The 23,432-nt window shown below is 31.8% G+C and overlaps 1 protein-coding gene across 4 annotated transcripts in view; it reads left to right on the top strand.

Moving 5' to 3' along the window:
- The window catches only part of LOC109617652 (serine/threonine-protein phosphatase 6 regulatory ankyrin repeat subunit B-like), a 343,082-nt gene that overhangs the window by 18,345 nt on the left and 301,305 nt on the right, over positions 1-23,432 (top strand). For 3 of the 4 annotated variants that reach the window (XM_066069383.1, XM_066069373.1, XM_066069382.1), the window contains exons 2-5: positions 4,054-4,243; positions 8,356-8,466; positions 10,244-10,301; positions 12,461-12,681. The exons of the other annotated variant lie outside the window; for it this stretch is intronic. In XM_066069383.1, coding sequence (XP_065925455.1) covers positions 4,054-4,243; positions 8,356-8,466; positions 10,244-10,301; positions 12,461-12,681 — 580 coding nt within the window. The remainder of the gene's footprint in view (positions 1-4,053; positions 4,244-8,355; positions 8,467-10,243; positions 10,302-12,460; positions 12,682-23,432) is intronic. 4 annotated transcript variants of the gene reach the window in all.

The raw sequence follows: 23,432 nt of genomic DNA on the forward strand, positions 1-23,432 counted from the left end.
AATTTTTAGATAAAAGGTATTTACAGCCTCAAAATGGTTTGTTTTGAATAATTTGACTGTTATTTACAATGCAGCTTCATTAATTTTTCTCCAAAATCCTTTCGAAGCGATTCTACAATTCTCAGCTCTATTACGGGTACGGGTATATGGGAGGTACACTGTATTTTAAATGTGGTGAAGGCCTGTCCCGAGACACAGTGAATGTTAGATTATTCTAACTTAGCAGAGCGAAGTGACATTAATAGCGTTTTTGTAGGCTTAAAGCCTGGTTATGTAAATGTCAACAGTATGGTGTATCAGGGACCTATATACTAAGACGTTAGTATATACGTCCCTGGGTGTATCGATGTAGGCTATCTATTTCTTAAATCTCCAATATAATATACAATGTCAACCCGTGCACGCACGGGTCAAAGTATAGTAAGTTATATAATTGAATACAATATTGACATTTTTTACGTTATTTATACTTTGTATATTTATGCGCCCCATCATTACGCCATTTGCCTTATTTGTGAAATGTATTGGACAACGTGTAACAAATTTAATTGAGTGTTATCAGAGACAGGGACACAGGAATATGTTAGCATTATAATATTAAGTATTGTAGATAGACGTGACTATAATTGTCATTAACCGTCATTTACTTTTAAGTTTTTCCTCAATTAGTGAGATTTTTGCGATGAAATAAGTTCTTGTGATGTGTAAACGAGTCTTGTCAAATTTCCTTAAACCTAGTCAAATTTTCAAAAACGACCAACGGATGATGTTTGACACAAATATGGAGTTGTTCTGGCGACAGTCTGCAACTCATCAGTCTTGGCCGATATCAACCTATCTTCAGCGGTCGACCAATTTTGTGTCCGTCTTGCCAAGTTCTAATTTTTTTTCTGCGTCGATGCCCGATTTCATTGAGATGAAACAATCGTTAAGTAGTCAGTCAAGCAACTCTCGATCAACGTCCCATCATCAGCAGAGAGATTTAATGTCTGTCGTCGGTCGATTGTCTTCCTTATAGGCATTTGGATTTTTCTTAAATATCGGCGGGAAACACCGATTGACGAAAAAAATCCACCGAGGGTCGACTGGTCTTTTGGACAAGTTTGACAAATCGGCTGATGGACGATCGATCGACCGGATACGACGATACGAGGAAAATTTGTTCGCCCGACCATCAGCTAAAATGTAACACAAGCATTAACGATGACCATTTTCTCAGAATGAAAAAAATAATACTGATGATATTGACAAAAACAATCTATTGCAGACATTTACTTGTAGTGTTATTTTGCACTTTCAAAACAGGTTGTTAATTACCTACTCTTTTAGTTAATGACCAATGAATATTTTTAAAAATTCAAGGAAAATCCCTCAAATTTTATACTACGATTGAAATTTTTTTAATTTTGAAAATATAACAAATGACTAAACTCATTAAAGAATGTAAAAACAATTTATGAATTTCAGTGTAGCTAAAAAGATACAAAGAATACGGTTTTAAAAAACAATTTTCAAGAATACTCTAGCCAGTGTTTTTTTTAAAATTCTACTAGTATTTGTTTTCAAATACCAAGTGAAGTTTTTTTTAATTCAATTAAACAAAAATCTCAAAGATGATATAACACATATATAGTATTATACTGATTACATTTACCTTATTCTGCTGGAATGACATTAAATTAGTCCAAAGTTCTATGCTTTGCCAAAAGCCTATTTTTGTTTGAGCCTATTTTCAAATTCTAGCAAAAATATCCAATGCTATGTCATTATAATTTATTTTATAAATATGTTTTGTGCTAAGGACACATTTTACTAATGACGTTGAACTTTACGTGGAATAACACATCATCACACAATGGCTGACCGCTGATTGAAACGACATTTCGTTTTATTAAAAGGATTTCATGGACTCAAACATGTAACTAACTCCATAGCCGAGTGGATAAAGTGTCGGACTTGTGATCCGTACATCCCGAGTTCGAATCCCGCAGAACATTTTGTTGTTACTTACTTTTTTCTTTTTTAGATATTCATTTTTTATCCTCAAACTGCAAATGTTCGCTTATTTGACATTTGTACAGTTTATTTATCATTACGAGGGTTGTCCCAAAATAGCGTAGACAAGTGGTGTTATTCATTTAATCGAAGACAAAGGAAAATGAAATTTGTGCCACAAAGGATTCAAGAAATTTGCATTCATATAATGTTTTAAAATCAAATATTGTTAGAGAATAAATTATTGAAATGAAAGCATGTTAGATCAGAAATTCGACGTGCGGCGCTTTGTCAAAAACAACAAGTTAAAATCAACATAATGAAATGATAATTGCGAAAAAAGTACTTTTCGAATGAAAATATTCAAATAAAACATACATTGATATTTGATAATAATTGTATTATTTTCTCAGAAAATGTTTAGTCTATTACAAAACTTTTAGATATTTTATAGCACGTTTTGTGACAAGTTGAAAAGTTAACTCGTAATAAAATGACGATGTCAGCGTTTAAGGCGGCGCAGCATTAAATGATGCAATTTTGTAAAGACAATGAAATAAATCCTACGCGGCTTTGGAAGTAAACGAAATTAACAAAATCGGATTAAAAATGCGTTTTGTAAATAAGTAGTTAAACAACATTGAAAATATTTGAACAAGTATGATGAACATAAGTGTAAAAAAGAAACCCCGAACGATATCAATGGACGTCAAAATGCTGAACGGCACATTTCGGCAAGACGGACGTTAGACAACAAGTAATACAGGGCAAGTTTGGAGTCGACAGATCGATTGTACTAAGAAAATATAAAAAAAGAAAAACAAAACTAGAAATATATGTTGAATGTGCACTCAGGTTACATGTTCAAAGATAATATATATATAAGACTTTTTCGGATATAAAACGTAAATGTTATCGTAAACGATGTGGAGGTTTAGCAACAACGTAAAACTGGAAATTTTCGACGTCGCAGATTGCGCCGCCTGACAAAACTTGTTGTTACTAATTATTCATTTTCTCGAGAAATAAATAAAGAACAGATTTGAATTTTTCATTATTGTTTGCGAAAGAGTCATTGAAGAAAACATAGAAGTCTAATGAAATTGCAGTGAACAGATTATAAATTATATGTCCTGTCTACGCTGTTTTGGGACAACCCTCGTATATCTGTTATTATCAAAAAAATTCCTTTAATGTGAATGACATTTTCCTGTTGTGTTATTCCGCCCTAATCTTTAATCAAGCCAGATCAAAATTCACCGTCGGTGGGTCTAAAAATCATAAATTATCAACGATACTATCTTTACAAAGCTAGTTATATATTTATAACAAAACAAGATGTGACAGTTTCTTCCTTATTTTGCTTAAAATTATCAAAATCATGATCGATTTTCTTTAAGTCATCGCATAAAAGGTATCTCATCGGTAATTGCTTTTACTATACAACATTTACAGGGAACAATTCTTAAAAATAAGTTTGTATTTCTCTTGACAAAATATTCGGAGGAAATGTTATGTGTTCCCTATCTCATTATCCGACACCAAAAAATGGCACACGATACGTCATTTTCTAAAAATATCTAGCTCCAACCGGTTTACCGTCAAAACCAAGTGTTTTCCTTTCGTATGTAAACAGGCTGCACACTCCCCAGAAACGGCTTGCTGTATGAGCCTTGAAAGAAGTAGTCCATATGAAAAATGACCCATATTATACCTTGAAAAAGGGGCCGCTAAAATAAGTTATGGGTATCATCCATTTTGAATTAAGTTATAAAACATAATGCAGCATTTTTTTTTTCAAAGAGGTGGAATGAAAAGCATAATCATTTACGTGTATAGAATTTAAAGGTCACTTTTGATTTATTTATTACTTCAAAAAGGGAAAAAAAATGTTTTTGAATAAATACACCTTTAGCACATAGAATGTCATGTACACAAGTGATATAAAGGTTAATATGTTAATATATGAAGTTAATGCTACGTACTTATTATAGTGTAAAATATTAGGTACCATTTAGTATATAAATAGTAAATACAAAGAACATATATTTATTCCAGAAAGAGCTGGATGGCTACCAGTTTCCAGTATATTCAACACAATTCTGTCCCAGAAATCGAACAGAGTGGAACGAGAGGTCATCTGCCATCAACTGTACTGAGGAGAATGGATACTTGTGTTTCCCGAACGAAAAGTTCACCCAGCTGCTGGAGTTCTGTCATACAGCTCGTTTCATATGGATACAGGAAGGTACAATATTTGCCACTAAACGATAAAGCTGCTAGATTGTAATTGGCGGCTAGTCATATTATAAGTAGTTGTTCGTTACTGTGGAGCTAGTTTGCACGTCTAGTTCAACCCAACACTTTGTTCACGCAACTCACCTTTGCAGAGAGAGAGAGAGAGAGAGAGAGAGAGAGAGAGAGAGAGAGAGAGAGAGAGAGACTACGAGATCTCTTAAAGACAGTTATTCTAAGGAATAATAAGAGTAAACACACGTAAAAAAATGGTTTTGTGTTTATTTTCATTTTAATGATTTTCAAGACCAAAAACCTACTTACACTACTAAGGACTTTCCTGTAATATTAAACATAATGTTTTTCATTTAATTTTGTAATATTTAATGGTGTGAGGCCGTATTTTTGACGCTTGCATAGTTTTTTTCTTGTTTTGTATTTGTTTGATAACCAATGGAATAGTTCTCCCGATTACTTATACCATGATTGAGTTCACAATAGATAAATTTACAGAAAAGCCTATATCGCCTCAATCCTATCGCTTCAATCTTTTTCATTGAAGTTTAATATGAAATAGTTACACATATACTGTCAGCATTTGCAATTGCATGAGCAAATATATAACACATGTCTGTTCTGCTATTTATAAAATCAACAAATTTTTTCATGAAGTCAATTTGAATCAATCAATCGTTAGAATTTGCAACATTTGTAACACAAAATAATGTCAATACAGAAATTTTATAATTTCAATTAAAATGAAATTCAACAGCATAATTGTCATGACCCCGTTATTAAGATATAACAACAATGAATACAATAATATATTGAGTTCTAAATCTATTATATTAAAGTTTTGAAACATTTGTCAGAGGTAAGAATTGATTAAAAAGAAGATGACGTCATAAAACTTGATCTTTTACCTTTTAATATGACCTTGAAGTTCTGATCGCGGAAAAACTTAATTGTCGTGATGAAGTATTTTTAATTAACTTATTATTTAAGAAACTTTTGTTGAAACTGATAAACTGAAATTAAAGCTTTACCTTCATAAAGTGTCAATATTTCATAATATTTTTTTGAGTTAAAATTCTATAATAATGTTATCTTATATGCCGTACATTAAAAAAACCCACAAGTGACACGTTTGTAAAAATGTAAAATTAAATAAAAGGATTTGTCATATTTCATGTCAGGCACATTGTTTTCTGCTTTATGGAATTGAAATGTTTATTTTATTATGTTTCTTAAGGAAAAGAATAACATATAACTAATATGAATAAAAAGAATTAAGCCATTTATTTTGAGTATTTCAGATATTAGTAAAAACAAAATTTAAAATGGTGCGTAGAACTTAATTGTAATTTGTGGCAACACACTTAAAAATAATTAACCTGCTCCAAAATTTGAACTCACTTACTTTTTTCATTTAATAAGTAAAATGCCCCATCTATTGGTTTACTGTCAAACCGGAAGGCACGCGTAGAACACATGAATTGAATCTACGCGTAAGAAAATAGTGCAGAAAGTTTTCATGCATGTCAGTTAATATGTATAATAAAACACGCGTTAAATCTTTTTAAGTCCTCTGTGTATAAACAAAGTTCTATTTAGAAATAAAAAAATAGTTTTATTGATCAAAATATTCTTGGTCGGGTTCAAATGTGGAATGAGTTACATAACTGAATGCACAGCGCCGTTGACGATTCAGTTGGTGCACGAGCTCATTAATCAATAGAAGAGGTTGATGGTGGAATCGAAATTAAAGTTCCCAAACGCAATGTGCCATTTTTGAAAAGTTGTGAATTTTATTTTGACAATATTTCAACTGAATACTACCAAACTTCATGCGCAAGCCGAAGTTGAAATGGGACGGGTTATACACAGATGTTTGACAAATTAAATAGGTGTTTCATTGGCTTCCTGTCTACTTGCGGTATGACTGTTGTTCGTCTCTAAAGGAATTTTGTACAAAGAAAATAAAAGCAAGTCTGAATTTGCCTTCTGGTTCGTTGGCTCTTTAGTTGATTGAACTGAATTTAAATTTTAAACAATGCATTGTAAGATTAATCTATAATAGATTATACATTTTGGAAGACTTATACATCATACAATATATACAATATTATCGATTGAAGAACCATGTTAAATGTTAATGTTCATGTTTTCCGGCTTAGTTGGAATCAAGCTTGGGGTGAATTACATTGTAAAATAATGCATTACATTACCATTACTTCATGAATTAGGGCATTACATTACCATTACCAATAGTTATTTTTTTTGAAGTAATGCATTACATTATTATTACATAAGTAAAGTAATGCATTACCATTACTTTGTTTTAAAAAAGTAATTTAAAAACTAAATGAAGAGTTTTTGTAAATATTTCATAATACTTAAAATATTTACAGGTTCATGTTCATGTTCACAATCAGGTTCAAATTTAATGACTTATACAAGATTGCTGTAGCACTTGTAGTTCTCAAAGTAAGGTTGGTCCCGTAACATTTACACGCTAATGGCGGAGTTGACAATCTCTGTTATTTATGTCTCTAATTTTCGGATTATGATTTTTAATGAAAGGAACGGTTGTGTCGTAATTCGTGTAGGTGATGCACAAGTTTACATAAAAAAGTAGTGTGTGGCTAACGGTTTTTTTTTTTACCTACTAATTTTGCATGAATCTCAAATGAAGAGAATCGTGTCAGATAAGTCGGTCTTAAAAATCAAAATGGCGACCGTAACAAATCTTTTTATTGTCAAAGTTCTTGGAATCTTATTGTAAAAAAAATTAACGTCAGGTGCCTGTGTTTGTTATCGGTATACAAATGTTCACTTTAATTGTTAATTCAGCAGTTTTAGAGTTTTCGGGGTTTTCATAAAACATTTATTACGGATACCGTCGGACTTGTGGATTTTCCCTTGGATCACAAAATTGAACAAATCTAATGATTAAAATTATCTACTTTGATATAGTTGTTTAATTTTCCCGGTTAGTAGTAATTTTTAAAAATTTTCCTTGGGGTCATATTTTACATAAAATACCGTTGTGTCAATATTCTACAATTATGAAGCCCGGGATTGAGTAACATTTAGACAAAGTATCAGACAATTGCAAAAAAAGCCGAATTAACATAGATTGTAACAACTTTTTCAAACTCATAAATTTTGGAAGCATATTCGAGGAAATCCAGGACAATTACAAATTTTAACCTTCAAGACCCCGTCTTTCAGTACACTCAGTACTTTGATTTTTATTAAGGAAACACTTAACGCACATAAGTCATTAATTTGGACTTCGATTTTGATTAGTTTTACTATGTTACTTTCTGAACAGTAATGGATAATGATATACTTTCTTTGAGAACAAGGAGGGGACGACTAACGTATTGTATCATCATAATGTTCAATTACCAGTGTATCATTGAATTGATTACAGGAAGAAGGTCCTTGGCACCTCATGTTTCTCTTCTAAAAGACATACATGAATGCTTTGCTGTATATGAAGTATAGTAATATTATCGATAAATAAATTCGGGCTAGTTTAACAATAGTTTATAATTTTTCGAACTCGGTCTTAATACACGAATAATAATTATTTAAAATGATAATTATTGACTTTTCCTATTAAAGAACCATCCAAATATTGATGTACTTTTTTTAATTACTAGCGTGGCATTCTCTTTCAACAGCGTAAATAAACTCTAAAGGCTGTTTTGATAAATTTGACAAAATAAAATAAAAAATAAACACACGATTGCCTTTGAAGCATAGTGAAATCAAAACTTATACGACAGCTTTTTTTGAGTGAACAAAAACTGTACGAGAATTTGATTTTGTTAAGTTGGTAACAACATGGTTTTTACAACAGATAATATGAAAAACAAATTTCTATCATTATATAAATCCTGCATATCATTACGGGTAACAAAAGCAAACTTTAACCCGGTTCTAAATAAAGACATAACTACATTACATTTACAAAAAATTACATTAAGCCTCCTTAACTACAGAATATCAGCATATTACAATATTACATTACAATACCTCTTAATTCTGCGTGCTCATTGCAATATCATTGTATTTATTTCTTGTTTTGATAATCAATATATGATTTCATTTTAGGTTATTGTTTGTATCTAAAAAAAGATGAATCGCCGATAAAATCATACAGCTGCAGCAGTTTCCAATCCGGATGCCATAATTCTGCCTTTCCATCATATGATTTGTTTAAACGTAAGTCTGAAGGAGTAATGTATATAACATACAAACAGTAGCATTTGTGGTTTTATTATCTTTCGTTAAGCACACATTTTTGTTCGCAAAATCAAATTTTCATTGGATTAAAATTTCTGACAAAAGTTTTTCGGTACAGCAATCGTCTGCGAGTGAAAGTGACTTAAATTTTGAAATTGTCAAAATTTTCGAATATTAATGAAACTATGGTACACTTTCTTATAAAATCCTTTTTTAGATGTATATTCAAAATCAATAAAAATCATTTTAATGATTCTTTTGAAAAAATCTTTCTTAGAACGAACCATTTTGAAAATTTCTTTTATTTCTTATTCATATTCTTCGTTTGGTTTTGGAAAACATCAATATTAAACAATTTATGACCGTCAGGTGCAAAAAACAAACAAAACAAAACAAAACAACACGGTTTAACCTCAGCTGATATGACATCCTTTAGTTTTAATCGGTAGTTTGGTATCTGTTTCTTGGGGGGGGGGGGGGGGCTCGATGTTGGGCCATGGAAACTGAAGCTTGTGCATTATCATACTTTTTTCCGATTAGTCAATGGTAAAAAAATATCTCACAAATACATGTATATCGTACAATGTTACTGTCTCGAAATATATGCGATATTATGTGAAGAGAATTCGAGAACTTTTTTAGTGCACCCTTCGATCACATGCTCTTTGCCTTGCCAAATTTATGTTTTAAGTCAATCTATTAAATACATAACTCCTGAAGTATTTACCGGTCATCAGAGGATTCTATCTCCTCCTAGGCACCCGATCCTACCTCTATCTTTTTGGAGGTCCGTGTTGCTCTGCTCTGCTTTAAAGATTTTTGAGATGGTTGACGGATTGTTTTTTTTCGTTTTTTCATTTCATCACAGTAGTCAAATCAATTTTCTGTAACATTTTTTGTATGTTCTCTAATGCTAGTATAAAGATTTGAATGTATGTCGATCAATTTATTTCCACTCTCTGAAGCTTTCTTTAAAATTTAGAAGCTATAATGTTTAGTTGGTGTTAGTGAGGATAATCGTGTTGTATATCACGCAAAAATAACATTTAGTTACAAAGTTAAAAGATACGAAAAGATACGAAGGAAAAACAGAAAAACTTTATTATTGCATGTAGTGCCAATATTTTTCTACATACATGTAAAACACAGTTATACGATCACGCTTATAAAGAATTGACGCTTGACGTTGAATAAACGTACAGTGCGTATTCGGAAGTTACGCATGATGTTTGTAACAATTATATTTAAAAAGATAAGATCATAACATTACGTTGTTGTTACAGTGATCATCATTTTCGCTGAGTGTTTTGATAAATGATAATCATATATTTTCTTGATTTAAAAAGAGTTGTGATAGATGTGCCAGTAATGAATTCGCCGATTGATGCAATTTTCATTAATACAGTTCATAATTATGTGTTATTCTGAGGTCAGTGCTATACATGAAACAATATACACATTTAATGGTTAAAGGCACTAAATCCAGGCTTGCTACATTAATAATTTTTTATGCAACAGATATTTTTTTGCAATTAGAGATTTCCTTAGTAGATCTATGAGCTAGAATAGGTTCTGTGATAATTTTAATGCTTTCGAGTTTCCGTTAACAACCCATGCACATGGTCAACGTATTGCAGTCTTTTTTTATAGGACAGAAACTTGTTATTAACATTTTCTCCCATAAATTCAATGAAGTTCTACAATTAAGTTTTCACAAAGAAATCTATAAAAAATCAATCATTTTTTTCTCTTATAGATTCGGGTTGTACATCAATTGGAAATGGTTGTTTTCTTGCTGAATCATCTTGCAAAGGGTAAGAATCTTTGGAAAAGTATTAAAGCATACATTTTAAAGGCTTTTACCATATTAGTTATTTTCATTTCAATATTTTACACATTTAAAAGCTTACTACAAACTCTCTGATTAAGAGTAATGAATACAATTGTTTATCAGCTAATAGTTTTTTAATTAAAGAACCATAATTTCAGATTGTATAATTTTGTTATAACATAGTTAAGGAATAATATTGAATATAGCATATTAAAAACGATAAAGCAGAAAACGCAATTTTAAAACGTTCCTTACGACTGCAACAAATTTAAACATTCTAGTCCCGTGAAGGGCTAATTTCCATTCAAAGAGGAGGTATTAAGAAACGAGTGAAAAAAGTCAGTTTAAAAATCTTCTTCTCAAAAATCAAATTGTCTCTAATATCCAAATTTTAACATTCGCTTTCTGATATATTTTATATGAAATTTGGTCACAAACTTTGTATTGTCAGCATTTTACGAGCAAAATCTGTATAACAGTTTGTTACTTTTGGAGAGTTGTCAACATTAGTTTTATCAATATCTTACTTTTTTAAGAGTTGTGTACATGGTAAGTTTCGTTATGTTGTAAGTTACTCTCTTTTACCCTTAAACGATTTATAATGGTTCACACAACCACCACTGGCTTAAATTATATTATTTTACTTTACTTTAGAAAGCTATTTTGAATAAGCTGCTTTGATTAGAATTTTGGCCAATGTATATCAGGTTAGCAGTATGAACCTTGAGTCTCTATGTACGTTGTACGTTACACCATTTAACCTACGGGTTTTCTTCATACTACACCATTCATATCAGTCTAATTTTGAAAAATTCCATGAGTTAAAAAAGTATAATTAAGACTTGCATTTTGTTGCCAGAAGGATTAGGAATTAAAATCATTTTGACAATTCTAGGGGAGGGGGAAGGTATACGCCCCTTGAATCCGCCACTGATTTACCGCTTATTCTATAAAATACTTCCCTTTCCAATACAAGGTTTGTTGCATATAACATAAGTGATAAATGGTTAATAAGTAATTAATAGAAAATGTTATACCTTTTATCTATCCCCGTCCTTTGAAATGTTTAGAACTATCCTACAATCTCACTTAAATCAAAGAGGGGACCCTGCAAGTGCATCCGATCGATATTAATAGCAATACATGTACACTTCTGTACACAATTTTCTTTTTATTTTAAAAGATGAATAGTATGGGTGGTCATATTTGACTATTTAAAAACAGAATTTTTAAAAAGCCGATCTATTCAATAAAATTATTTTGAACGTACATTTAAATGTATATGTACTTCAATTAAAGGAACGAAATATCTAAGTTATTCTTTTTGTTGGTGGTTGCAGCTTTCCCTTTCTCTTAAATTTATCTCAATTATATTTCATTGAAAAAATAGTAAAAACCTTGCATTTTTATTACTTACATGTAATTATTATCATTAAATTATTGTGTATAACCAGCACCATTACAATATGTAATCTTTGAACATGGTTACACTACTTTTTTTTTAGATTAAATGTTTTGAGTACGAATTTGAGAAAGCTCCGAAGCTTACTCAGAAAATCGCCGTTTACGCAGCCGAAGTACGAATATGAGTATGAACTATTTTATAATCTCGATTACTGAGAACGCGTACGATTTGGAGTTTGAGATCACACTTAAGAAAGTTTTATAACATCGGGGCCAGATGTTAGCCTCTTCTGTCAGCTAGCATCTTTTTAGCATCCGTGCTTGCTCCTGTTTTGTGTTTTTCCATTTGATTTTGAACACCATTCTTGATCACCGCATATTATCGTAGTATTTTAAAAAAATTGCGACAAAGTGAGAAAAACAATTAAAACAAAATTTAAACAAAAACACATCATATACCAATATTAGTGTATTTTAAAACCTTCTCTAAAAAGAATCGGACAACATATTGCAAAGAAACGTAGCAGGCACGCTTTGTCGGTGTTTGTGACAAATGATTTTAAAATGATTTTTAAAAAAATACAAACAAAAGAAAACAAGCAAAAATATAACAAATCGTCCCATTCTTATCTGTTTGATTCGAAGAACTGCAATAAAGTGTTCTACAAATGACATGTTACAGTATACATACAGTGCAATACATATGTGTTTGTTTTTCTATTTTCTTTTTTTCAACAGTTTAGACACAACAACCAGTCTTCCAGAAACAACGAAACCAACACACGTTGAGATTGTCACTAGGAATTACAGTACAACAGCGTCAACTGATGAAAAAACAAACCCACCCAAAAAGTTTGATAACTCTGTCATCTATGATGAAATATTCATGATGCCAATTGTTGCTGGATTACTTATTCCTATCATTTTATTCTCCATGCTGTGTGTCATTTACAGGAAAGGTAAGACAGTTGATTTTGGTTTCTTTTTGTTTTATCTGAATCGTATATTGAGAGACAATTTTGCCAAAAATATGATTATTGGCATTACAATGAATTGGAAACCAATCAATTTAAAAATGTTGTTAGGTACTGAGACATTTCACATCTAAAGAGCGCGCAATTAAGTAAATGTTGGTAGAAAAGAAAGATGGAATTTATACATACCTTCTTCCAGATTTGATAGATTTGATAGATGCGTGCATTGCAATGTGCAATTTGTCAGCATATGAATCTATATAGCTTCATAAACAGTACAACTATTGTGTACAAGAACTTCCATAACAATAAAAAAAACTAAGGGCAAAACAAAATGCGCTACTAGTATTTGTAAACTTAATAAGCTACTTTTGGCTACTCAACAAACCTAAACAATACCATAGAAGCCTGGGGGGTGCTCGACAGGGTCTGAGTGATTTGATTCTAAAAACAAAGGCAAAAAACCTCTGATGGAACCAAGCAGTGTCTGAGGGTGTAAAGAAAAAATGTTAGGGAAAGCAAAGCAGGGTTTTAATTCACTTGCAGAACTTAAAGTTACTTAAGTTTTCCGACAATAGTAGCGGTCCGCAAGTTATAAAACAGCCTCGGGTGGGGGCAAATTATTTTAACTGAATAAACACAAAACAAACTGTTGAATTTATGATAGACAACATCTATGTAGTTTTTGGAGACCAGACCATCCAACAACCAGTCAGAATTTCCATGGGTATAAGTTGTGCACTTCTATTGACTGACTTATTGTTATATTCATATGAAGCAGAGTTTATTCCAAACCTTGTGAAAGACAAAAATAGAACACTTGCTGTGGCCTTGAACTCGACATTTAATTAAATTAATAATGTTTCATCCTCTTAAAACAGTTACTTTCACTCTTATGTTATATCCCAGTGAGCTTGAATTGAAGATACCTGAGACATCTGTTTCATCTGTGTTGTTCCGCTTTGAATTTGTGTATCGCTATATGGATTTTTGAGATGGTTCACAGCTATGGTCATTTTTCATTTGATAGACACATTAATGTCCTTTCCTTTTTAATAGAAAAAAAGTTAATGGTAAACTATATGACAAACTAAATGATTTTAATTTTTCCATCGTCGACCTCCTATACTGATGTAGCAATAAACCATCATCACCTGCTTATGCGGTTTTTGTCTCTCATCTTATTCGTTTTGCAAGAGCATGCTCTACATGCAAACACTTTCTCAAACGAGGCAAAATACTAACAAACAAGTTGTTGGAACAAGACTATTAAGAACCTCCATTAAAAGCATCTTAACGCAAGATTTATGGTCTAAATAACGACCTTGTCAGCAAGTACAATGCTGTCTGGCGTTTTCCATTCTTAGTAGATCATTATACACCGGACTGGCTACGGTTTCTTCCGTTTTATAATGATCTTGACAATGAGCACATGGCGGGTGTGACTGGTCTGCAGGCGATGTCTTCTCCTTCTAGGCACCTGATCCCACCTCTATCTTTTTAGAGGTCTCTGTTTTTCTGCTTTGATTTTTTTGTATCGCTATATAGATTTTTGAGATGGGTGAGAGTTTGCTATTGTCATTTTTATTTGATGGATACATTAATGTTCTCTCTCTCGTTTTTTTAAACAAACACAGATATATTCTAAATTGCAACTCTTAAAGATGATTAGAAAACAAACATTTCAAGTGGCAATAGATGCACACATACAAAAACGTAACCAGAATGATAATAATCATAAAATGTAACGGAAAAGCTTCATATCAATACGCATGTCAAAAATATATTGTTTTTTTTTACATAAACATAATTATTTGAACTAATTAAAAAAACCCAGCAAATATTGGGTATGTAATGTAAAGTAATCACAAAAAATCATGATTACAAAAAAGAAAAGTAATCTAGTGTAATCGATTACTTCTAGAATTGGATGTAATCAATTTGTAATCGATTACCTTTAAAATCTTAAGTTATTGCAATGTAATCCATTAATTTTAAAAGTAATCGGCCTCATCCCTGGTTAGCTGTTATTCAACCTTCACTACCACAAAATTATGTATGATAATAGTTAAAGTGTACAAATTAAGATAAAATAATTTATAATATACATATGCCAAAAGTTTTAATGGAATAATTTTAAATTTAGGCTTTTAAGGCCTTGTTGACAGCAACAAAACATGTATTTATTATTTTCTAAAGCATGAAATTGAGTAAAATCAATACTAAGTAGATTAAAGTATAACTAAAAACAGGTCTTTGAACATTTTCAGATAAAAAATAATATTTGATTTTTAAATGGAGTTGCGGGGAATAGTGGGTGAATTAATTGAGTATTTGAACATTCGAAGTGTTTTTTTTTAGCAATTGCAGTTGGTCTTCATCTGTTGTGTGCGGTGTGCGTCGTGGAGAGTGCGTTGTGTTGTAAACATTTTACATTTTTAACTTCTTCTTAAAAACTACAAAGCCACTAGTTACTTTTTTAGTGTAAACATCTCTTTGTTCAGAGGAATCACAATTTCGAAATTCATGGCTCTACTGGGCTAAAATGGCCATATAGTAAAAGTGTATTGAATCTTAGAAAAAGGAGTAAAACTAAATGCATGGTAATGATGATCATGAAGACTTTACCAAAATTGTGAAATTCATGACCCCTTGAACAGGGACTCGGGTCCTAGGGTGTGACCAATATGAACACATACTAAAAATATATTAAATCTAAAACATTTTCTCTTCTCTCATATATATTTTAGAAAAACTAAATGAATGGTTATGACGTCCTTGAAGCCCCTTACCAACATTTTTAAATTCATGGTGTCTGGGTTAGGGGTTAAGATCTAAGGGCAGGACTGATGTGGCCACATAGTAAAATTGTATTGATTTAATACTTTTTCTGCACTATCATAATTGTTGGAGATAAAGTTATGCATTGTTATTATGTTCAAAATGTCATGGTGTTATATGGTTCGTGGCTATGCATGATTGTTGTGTTCAAAATGTCCTGATATTAAATGCTTAGATTCGTAGTTCCCAGACCATGGGAGAGAATTTGATGTGGGGGAGGGGGAGTAAATATGACGATGAATAGAAAATTTATTTTTATATAGGATAATTGCTGATTGTCATTCATAACCACTTTTAACTTCATCTTTAAAACTACGTGGTGAATTTTCAATTGGCAGATAAACATGTGTTCTATATTAGAAAATCTACTTTTCTTTCACAAAATATTCTTCTGTACTTCCACACATCTGTAAGAAAAAGATGATTTTATAATTATGTAGACAACGAAGCCGTCTACCAAAATTGTAAATTTTAGGTTTCTTCTGGGAAGGGGTTTTGAATAAAGGATTGGGCCAAAATAGTCATAAAGTGTTAAATTAATCCATATAATGAGTGTTGGAGGGCTGTATATTATGGGTTGTTTTTTTTTTAACTTATTTTACTCAGCTCCTGAATAAACGAAATGAGTAAATATTTAGACAAAAGAATGAATGAAGCTGTCTATAAAAATTAAAAAATATCATGAAAGCCTTTGGCAAGTGTTTGGATAAGGAGTGTAACAGTTAATGGAATTATCTGCCCTTGCTTGTTCATATTAAATAATTCATCATTGTAAAATAATGTAAATAAGAAGCTAAACTATAAGTTGAGTTAAACATTTTTTTTCATTTATTTAAATTAACAATTAAAACAGTTTTTCCCCAGGTTCAAATAAACAGTAGACTTGGTGTTAGTAAAGTAAAAATTGTCTAGACAAGAACACTGAAGTGCGGTGTGTGCACAATAATTTTTGAATAAATGCCAGGTGGTGTCATTGAACGAATGGTTGATAATTGAACAGTCAGGTAAAACATGAGAGTTTATATAACAAAATAACTTATGGTGGTTTTTGTTCTAATGGGGATATTGTCTGTCTGGACCCTGTGGATCATAAAGAGTTGTTGTTGTTGTTGTTGTTGTTTTTAATAAGACAGGTAAACCAATCCTCGTCAAAATTAGGTTTTTTATCGGAATAACATAAGCCTCGCGTAAAAGTTAAGATAAGCTATCTAAAAAAAACAACAGAAAACATCGCAATTGCGATTGATGCTTTGTATTTGAAGCATGTTATAGTTTCGGCATAAAATATACTGCTGACAGCTGATATCACATGTTGATCATCTCTTGAAAAGAAATACTTTCGCTGGTATGTTAAGGTTTCCCGACTGATTTTACAGCAATGTGTAGAAAGTCACTTGTCTGTACTTGACATGACGTCATAATTAACTTAGACATCACGATCTGCGTTCCTGTCGATAGTTATCAAGGAATGTATCTTAACGTTAAAAGTGAATTATATCAAACCAGTAATAAAACCCCATGTTTCCTTTACATAGATGCTGCCATTAAAGTTAGACGTAAAGAAACCAGTATCAAATAACGACAGTTTTATTTATAAACTAGTGGTTTGGAGACTCTCCCTGCTACATGTATACAACTGAATGAACAAATTTTAATGCATGTAAAAACCAACTTGGCGCAGGTGAAAGATCAACACAATTTTATAATAGTTTACGTAAAATTGGTAGAAAATATAAGTACCAATGCGAATCGTGCTAGGGAAATCTACAGATTTACCGCGATTGTTTGTGAATCGCTTTGGATTAGCAAAATTGTGCATTATTTTGAATATAATTTGATGGAATGTTTCAACAATATCTTTTATAAACAAAATATCTATTTTGAGCCCAAGCAAGATTTTATAAATATAACATAACAAAGGATTTTTCTTAAAAATATTTATGATTTAATGTCATTAATCACCTGCGCCGATGCAACTACAGAAAGAGCATATGGCGTCACGAAATGCACCAAATATTGTTTTATCATCGTTGTCAATAAATGTATCATACATTTTAAGAAATACTCCCGGACAAAGTATTTTGATTCGATTCTGAGGTCAAACCAAATGACCAGTGTTGTTTTTTAGCATTTGCAATTGGTCTTCGTCCGTCGTCGTGTGTCGTGCAGTGTGCGTTGTGCGGTAAACATTTTACATTTTTAACTTCTTAAAAACTGCAAGGCCACTTTTGAATTTTTTGATGTGAAGCATCTCTATGTTCAGAGGAATCAAAATTGTGAAATTCATGGCTCTACTGGGCTATTTTGGTCATAAAGTAAAAGTGTATTAATATTAGAAAAACTCCCTTTTTTACTCCAATATACACCGGAGAAAAACTAAATTCATGATAATGATGATCATAAAGCCCTTTACCAAAACTGTGAAATTTATGACCCGTTGGACAGGGATTCGGGCCCTAGGGTGGGACCAATATGAACATAAACTAAAAATATATTAAATCTTCAAAATGTTCTTTTCTTCTCTGATAGATATTTGAGAACAACTAAAAGCATGGTCATGATGTCCTTGAATCCCTTTACCACAAGTAGGATTAGGGTTAGGGTTTTTGCGATGATTTAAATAATATCGTTTTGCAGCCGTATTTTAGCCCCGGGACGTGTTAACATTGCTTTCTAATCGGTTTACCGACACCTTTATAATCTCAGAACTTTTGAACAGACTGTGTTCATGGCATGGAATTTCGTTCCCGATTCAGATATATTAATCCTATCGTATCGTGCGTGTATACTGTTCTATCGTGCGTTAATACTATCAGGTTTATCGTTCAATTATAACAGTTTTCCGTTTATCCTCTCGTGTTAATCGTTTCACGCCTTTTTATAAGCAAGTAAATTTATTCTAATGATACAAGTCGTGCAGTGCGCCGTATACGAAAATTTATCGAACAAGAAATGCAAAATCCTGTCTAGCATTCTATCATGATACTAATTTCTTAATATTTAGATCAAAATTAACCAATACTACATGTAAATTGTCTTTGTAAGCAGTGAAAATGAAAAATAAATGTAAACTATCGAAGTTCTTGGGTACAACATGTAAAAGGTACCATATTTACCTGTATATCGAATACATTAACTCGTACGCGGAGTGTATACCTGCGTAAACACTATCTTGTATGTAATATAACTCGTTTTTTATGAATAAATTTTTACAGGGACAAAAGTATTTATGATATAATCTATATTTACTAAAAACGAGACTTGTATTTTAATTGAACCCGTTATTTTCCATGTGATATATTTGTTCTCGGGTTGAAATCTTCTCGGCGGCCGGCTAGGATTTGCGGTAATGAAAACAATGTTAACAAATTGTATGCGGAATTTGTATCTGCGTAAAAAATTATTTCACTTGTATGTAATTATATACTTCGATTTTAATACATAATTTTCCAATACAGAAAGAAATGTTTTAATGATAGATTTTACATTTATTTAGAACCACAGTTGTATTTTAATTGAACCCGCTTCTTTCCGTGTGATTTGATCTTGGGTTGAAATCTTCGCGGCGATCGGTAGGGTGTACGGTAATAATAACTATGTTAGCAATAAAGATCGTTAATTGATTATTTAAGCTCATAATTTTTGTTAAAAGTATTCACCTGGTCGTTTTTTATACATTCCTTCAATAAGGCAGTGTTGATTAACAATTCTGATTTTGTTAATAACAAGAAATTCTACGTAAATCTTGATTTGTACATGTTTTTTTCTCGAATTCTGCCATTGTTAGGCTAATCGTGAAAATCGTCTAACGCGATAATACGTTTATCATGAACATTGTTAAAACTATCTTGATAGTTAATAAATATGGGACAATTATTTCCTATCAATGTCCTTTTTGTAAGATTTCAGGTAGGGAGGTGGTGGTCATTACCATATTTTAGATGTTAGTTTTCGTAGCATCCTAAAAATGTCTGTGTGTGGGCTATGGTACTCAGGTCACCGTTAAGGCCCGCTTTCCCTTGCTTATCTAGAAAAAAACTAAATAGGTGATTTTTATATTATGTATTGGATAGAGAGTAAAGACCATGTATGTATTTATTTATGAGGTAATATAATATAATCAGAAGATACCATATGATGAACAAGGTCATAGCTTTACAGGTGAAAACATAAGCAACCATAAAACAGTTGTATTAGTTAAAATGTAAACAAATGAATAAACATATATCAGACATCAGCTCCTACAGTCTACTTCTATGGTTTCGTACTATTTTTGTCCCCCGCCGCAACGCGGAGCGGGAACATAGAAATGCCGGGCGTCCGTCCGTGTGTCCGTGCGTCCGTGCGTCCGTGCGTCCGTGTGTCCGTGGGTCCGTGTGTCCGTGCGTCCGTCCGTCACACTATTTTGTAAGCGCTCTCATGCTTACAAATTTTGACGGATTTTCATTAAATTTATACCAAATTTTAATACCACTATTACCTTGGTCAAGTTCGAAAATCAGCATTGGTCGATACTTTTTGTTGGAGCTATGGGACTTTGACCACAATAATGACTCCGTTTTATCCAAAAATTGACCTTGTAAGCGCTCTGAGGCCTACAAATTTTGACGGATTTTCATTAAATTTATACCAAATGTTTATACCACTATTACCTTGGTCAAGTTCGAAAATCAGCTCCTACAGTCTATATTTCTGTTGGCGTTATGGGACTTTGACCTCAATAATGACTCCGTTTTATCCAAAAATTGACCTTGTATGCGCCCTCATGCCTACAAATTTTGACGGATTTTCATTAAATTTATACCAAATGTTTATACCACTAATACCTTGGTCAAGTTCCTAAATCAGCCTTGGTCGATGGACTCGATACTAGTATACTGCTTGACCGGCGGGGGACCCAGGAATTCTATTCTTGTTTTTATAAATTCATTTATTAACAAATTTACTTTAATTGTAAGAATATCAACATTGTCTTACCATTTATTTAAATATTTAAAGAAACAACAAAAACAAATGCAGCAAAAACCAGCTCCCTCTAAAAAACAATAAAAATAAAGTCCAAGAATTATCGATACAGACCTTCATATACTTAATAAGAGTGTTTTAACAACTTCTGTTCTGTCTACAGAATTCAGGAATAACTTTATAATAAACCTTTTAGTTTTATCGATGTAAATGTTCATCAAAACCCATACGAGGGCTGGATGCTTTTATATTTATCTCATTTGAAGATAAACTCCGTATAAAGATAGAGGAAAATTGTCAAATTTCAAAGCTTAATTAAATGATTTTTATTTACTGAGTGATAGTTTGTAACTAACAAAATATCTGAAAATTTAAGTCAGAACTGATGGTTAATTTATTGAGTACCGAACCTTTTTAACACCTTACGATAGTTTAAAGTTGGTTTGATTAAAATGTGCCGCTAGAATTCACGTTTTGTATTGTTTTTGGTATGCCATAACATTATTCTTGCAAATTGCATAAAATGGAAACAAATTTGGTTTTTTTTTTTGTATATTTTGTTTGTTTTGTTTTTTGTTTTGTTTTGTTGTTTTTTTTTTGTTGTTTTTTTTGTTTTTTGTTTTTTGTTTTTGTTTTTTTTGTTTTTATTTGTTTTTTTTTTTTTTAGATATGAATGAATATATATTCTATGGGGAATAACATAATATTTTTGATGTAGTTTAAATGAAATTGCAATGTTTTGCCGTAATGCACCAAGGTTGCTGTAATTAAAGCTACGCGCATTGATGAAGTTTTCCGGTCAATTTTTTCTTTGATACGTCGATCAATAGAAAAATTATTATCTTCATTTTTTATCATTAAATAAAACATTTTCAAATCAAAAAATGTTAAGTGTCATTGATCAAAAATGTAAATGATGTAAATCAAGCGGCGCGTATGAATACAAAAGAACAACAACAACAATATTCAAAATGGATACGCCTTCAGCTGATGCAGAGCTACTGAGTTGAATTAATGGATTAAAAACAAATAGTGAGTTAAAATCTGAACCGGCTGAATTGAAAACAAAAGGAAACTAGATGCTGTCATTAGACAGTAATACCCGCACCAAGTGTTTGCCCCTAAATAACACTGTTTTGTACCAGTTTAATTCAAAATGAAGGCCACATGCAAACTCCGGTAATACATTTAAAAATTAAAATTTTCATAACTGAAGGTTGAGATCCCTTCCCATATGATAATACACATGAGCAGCACTTTATGTGCAATTGGGGGTTGAACTGTTTGCGTGAATTTTCAGTTAATCAATAATCTTAACATTTCATGTCATAGAAAGTATAACGGTCTATATAATTATTACAAACAAAATTAAAAATTAAATTATGCCCCCTCACCGTGGCGGTTACCGGTTTTAGATTTGCTTCTGTGTGCATATATATGAACATCATCGTGTGCACAGATTTAGAGAAGGGGTGGGAGTGATGGGTCCAGACACCCCCCCCCATGAAAATTCATTTATATTATCAATTGTAAAATTACCAAAAATACACCTTGGACCCCCTCCCCCCCAATGCTCTTACAGACATGAAAACGCACTAACCCACTGCGCTTCAATGTTAGGTAACATTATTTGGGGGTAAATATTTAATTAATATTTCATATACTTTATTGTTTATCTCAATAGAAAGTATACATCACAATATGCAGGTGTCCTGCACCACCTTAAAGCTGTTATTTACCTAATAAAATGGTGCAAGTGGATTTAAAGAATAGGTCATAAAAATACATGCATGTTACAAATAACTGATCTTTGTCTGAAGTCACGTACACAACACAGGTCTGCAGGTATCATTAGCGGGTACTAGTTTTACCCAGCTCTTTGATAAGATGGGTTCGCGTGTATACATACATGTCTGTGTTTTCCATATGCAGAAAAGGATTAGTTAAGATCAGCTAAAGGAATTCATTATTGTGTTTTAATTGGATTATCAATATGATGCCGACCAATATAGGTAAGCATAATTCATGTAGTAGCAGCCCGTTCAAATCCATTTCACACAATTTTTACCGTTATTTTTTCATATTATCTGCCAAAATTGAAAAAGAACCCCACAAAATGTCATTATTAATCCTAATTGTTTGAAAAATAACGAAAAATTAAACTTAAGTTGATAAACGTGGATTTTGACCTTTGACCTGATAGGACACATACCACAATTATTTTTTCCTCTTATTCCTTTATACAAAAATAAATCATATAAAAAATTCCACCGGCTCAAATGATTTCAAATACAGCATACCTATAGAATGACACTAGTCCAACAACATATCCAAACTACAGGAAAATCAATCGAAAGGGGACTGGGATATGGCCCCTAAAATAACCCCTACCATGAAAAATTCACTTTCACTTTGGAATTTGTGTAAACATTGGCCTCTTTACACCCTTTCTATTGCACATGTAAAGATAATTTTTTTAAAAAATTTTCCTGTCTGTATTTTTTTTCAAACCTTCTTCTTTCCATCCATGCCATAAAAGGAACCAAATTCGACCATTTAGTACCCCTAGGAATTTTTGAAATAATACATACATTTTTAGAATTGAACTACTTGCATTGGTCAATGAGCACGGGGTAAAAATAGTGGTATGTGACCATATCATGAATAGCAACACTAAACATATTAAAGCTGTTCCTGCTATATGTGTAAACAATTCTAAAGAGTCACATTTCTAATTGGTCCTACTAGCAATACAATGTATACTGTAATATATTGCAATAAAAAAAAAACCTACTGCTTTACTCGCTCGCTAGAACTACTTTACACTTCATCGACTCCGTTTCTTTTTACTTATCTTATGAATGCGGTTTTCTAATCAAATAACACAAGGTTATCTATGAATTTTCCTGAGCTGTGAAGTCAAGTGTGAA

This window comes from Magallana gigas, chromosome 8 (assembly GCF_963853765.1).
Source record: "Magallana gigas chromosome 8, xbMagGiga1.1, whole genome shotgun sequence".
Lineage (NCBI taxonomy): Eukaryota > Metazoa > Mollusca > Bivalvia > Ostreida > Ostreidae > Magallana > Magallana gigas.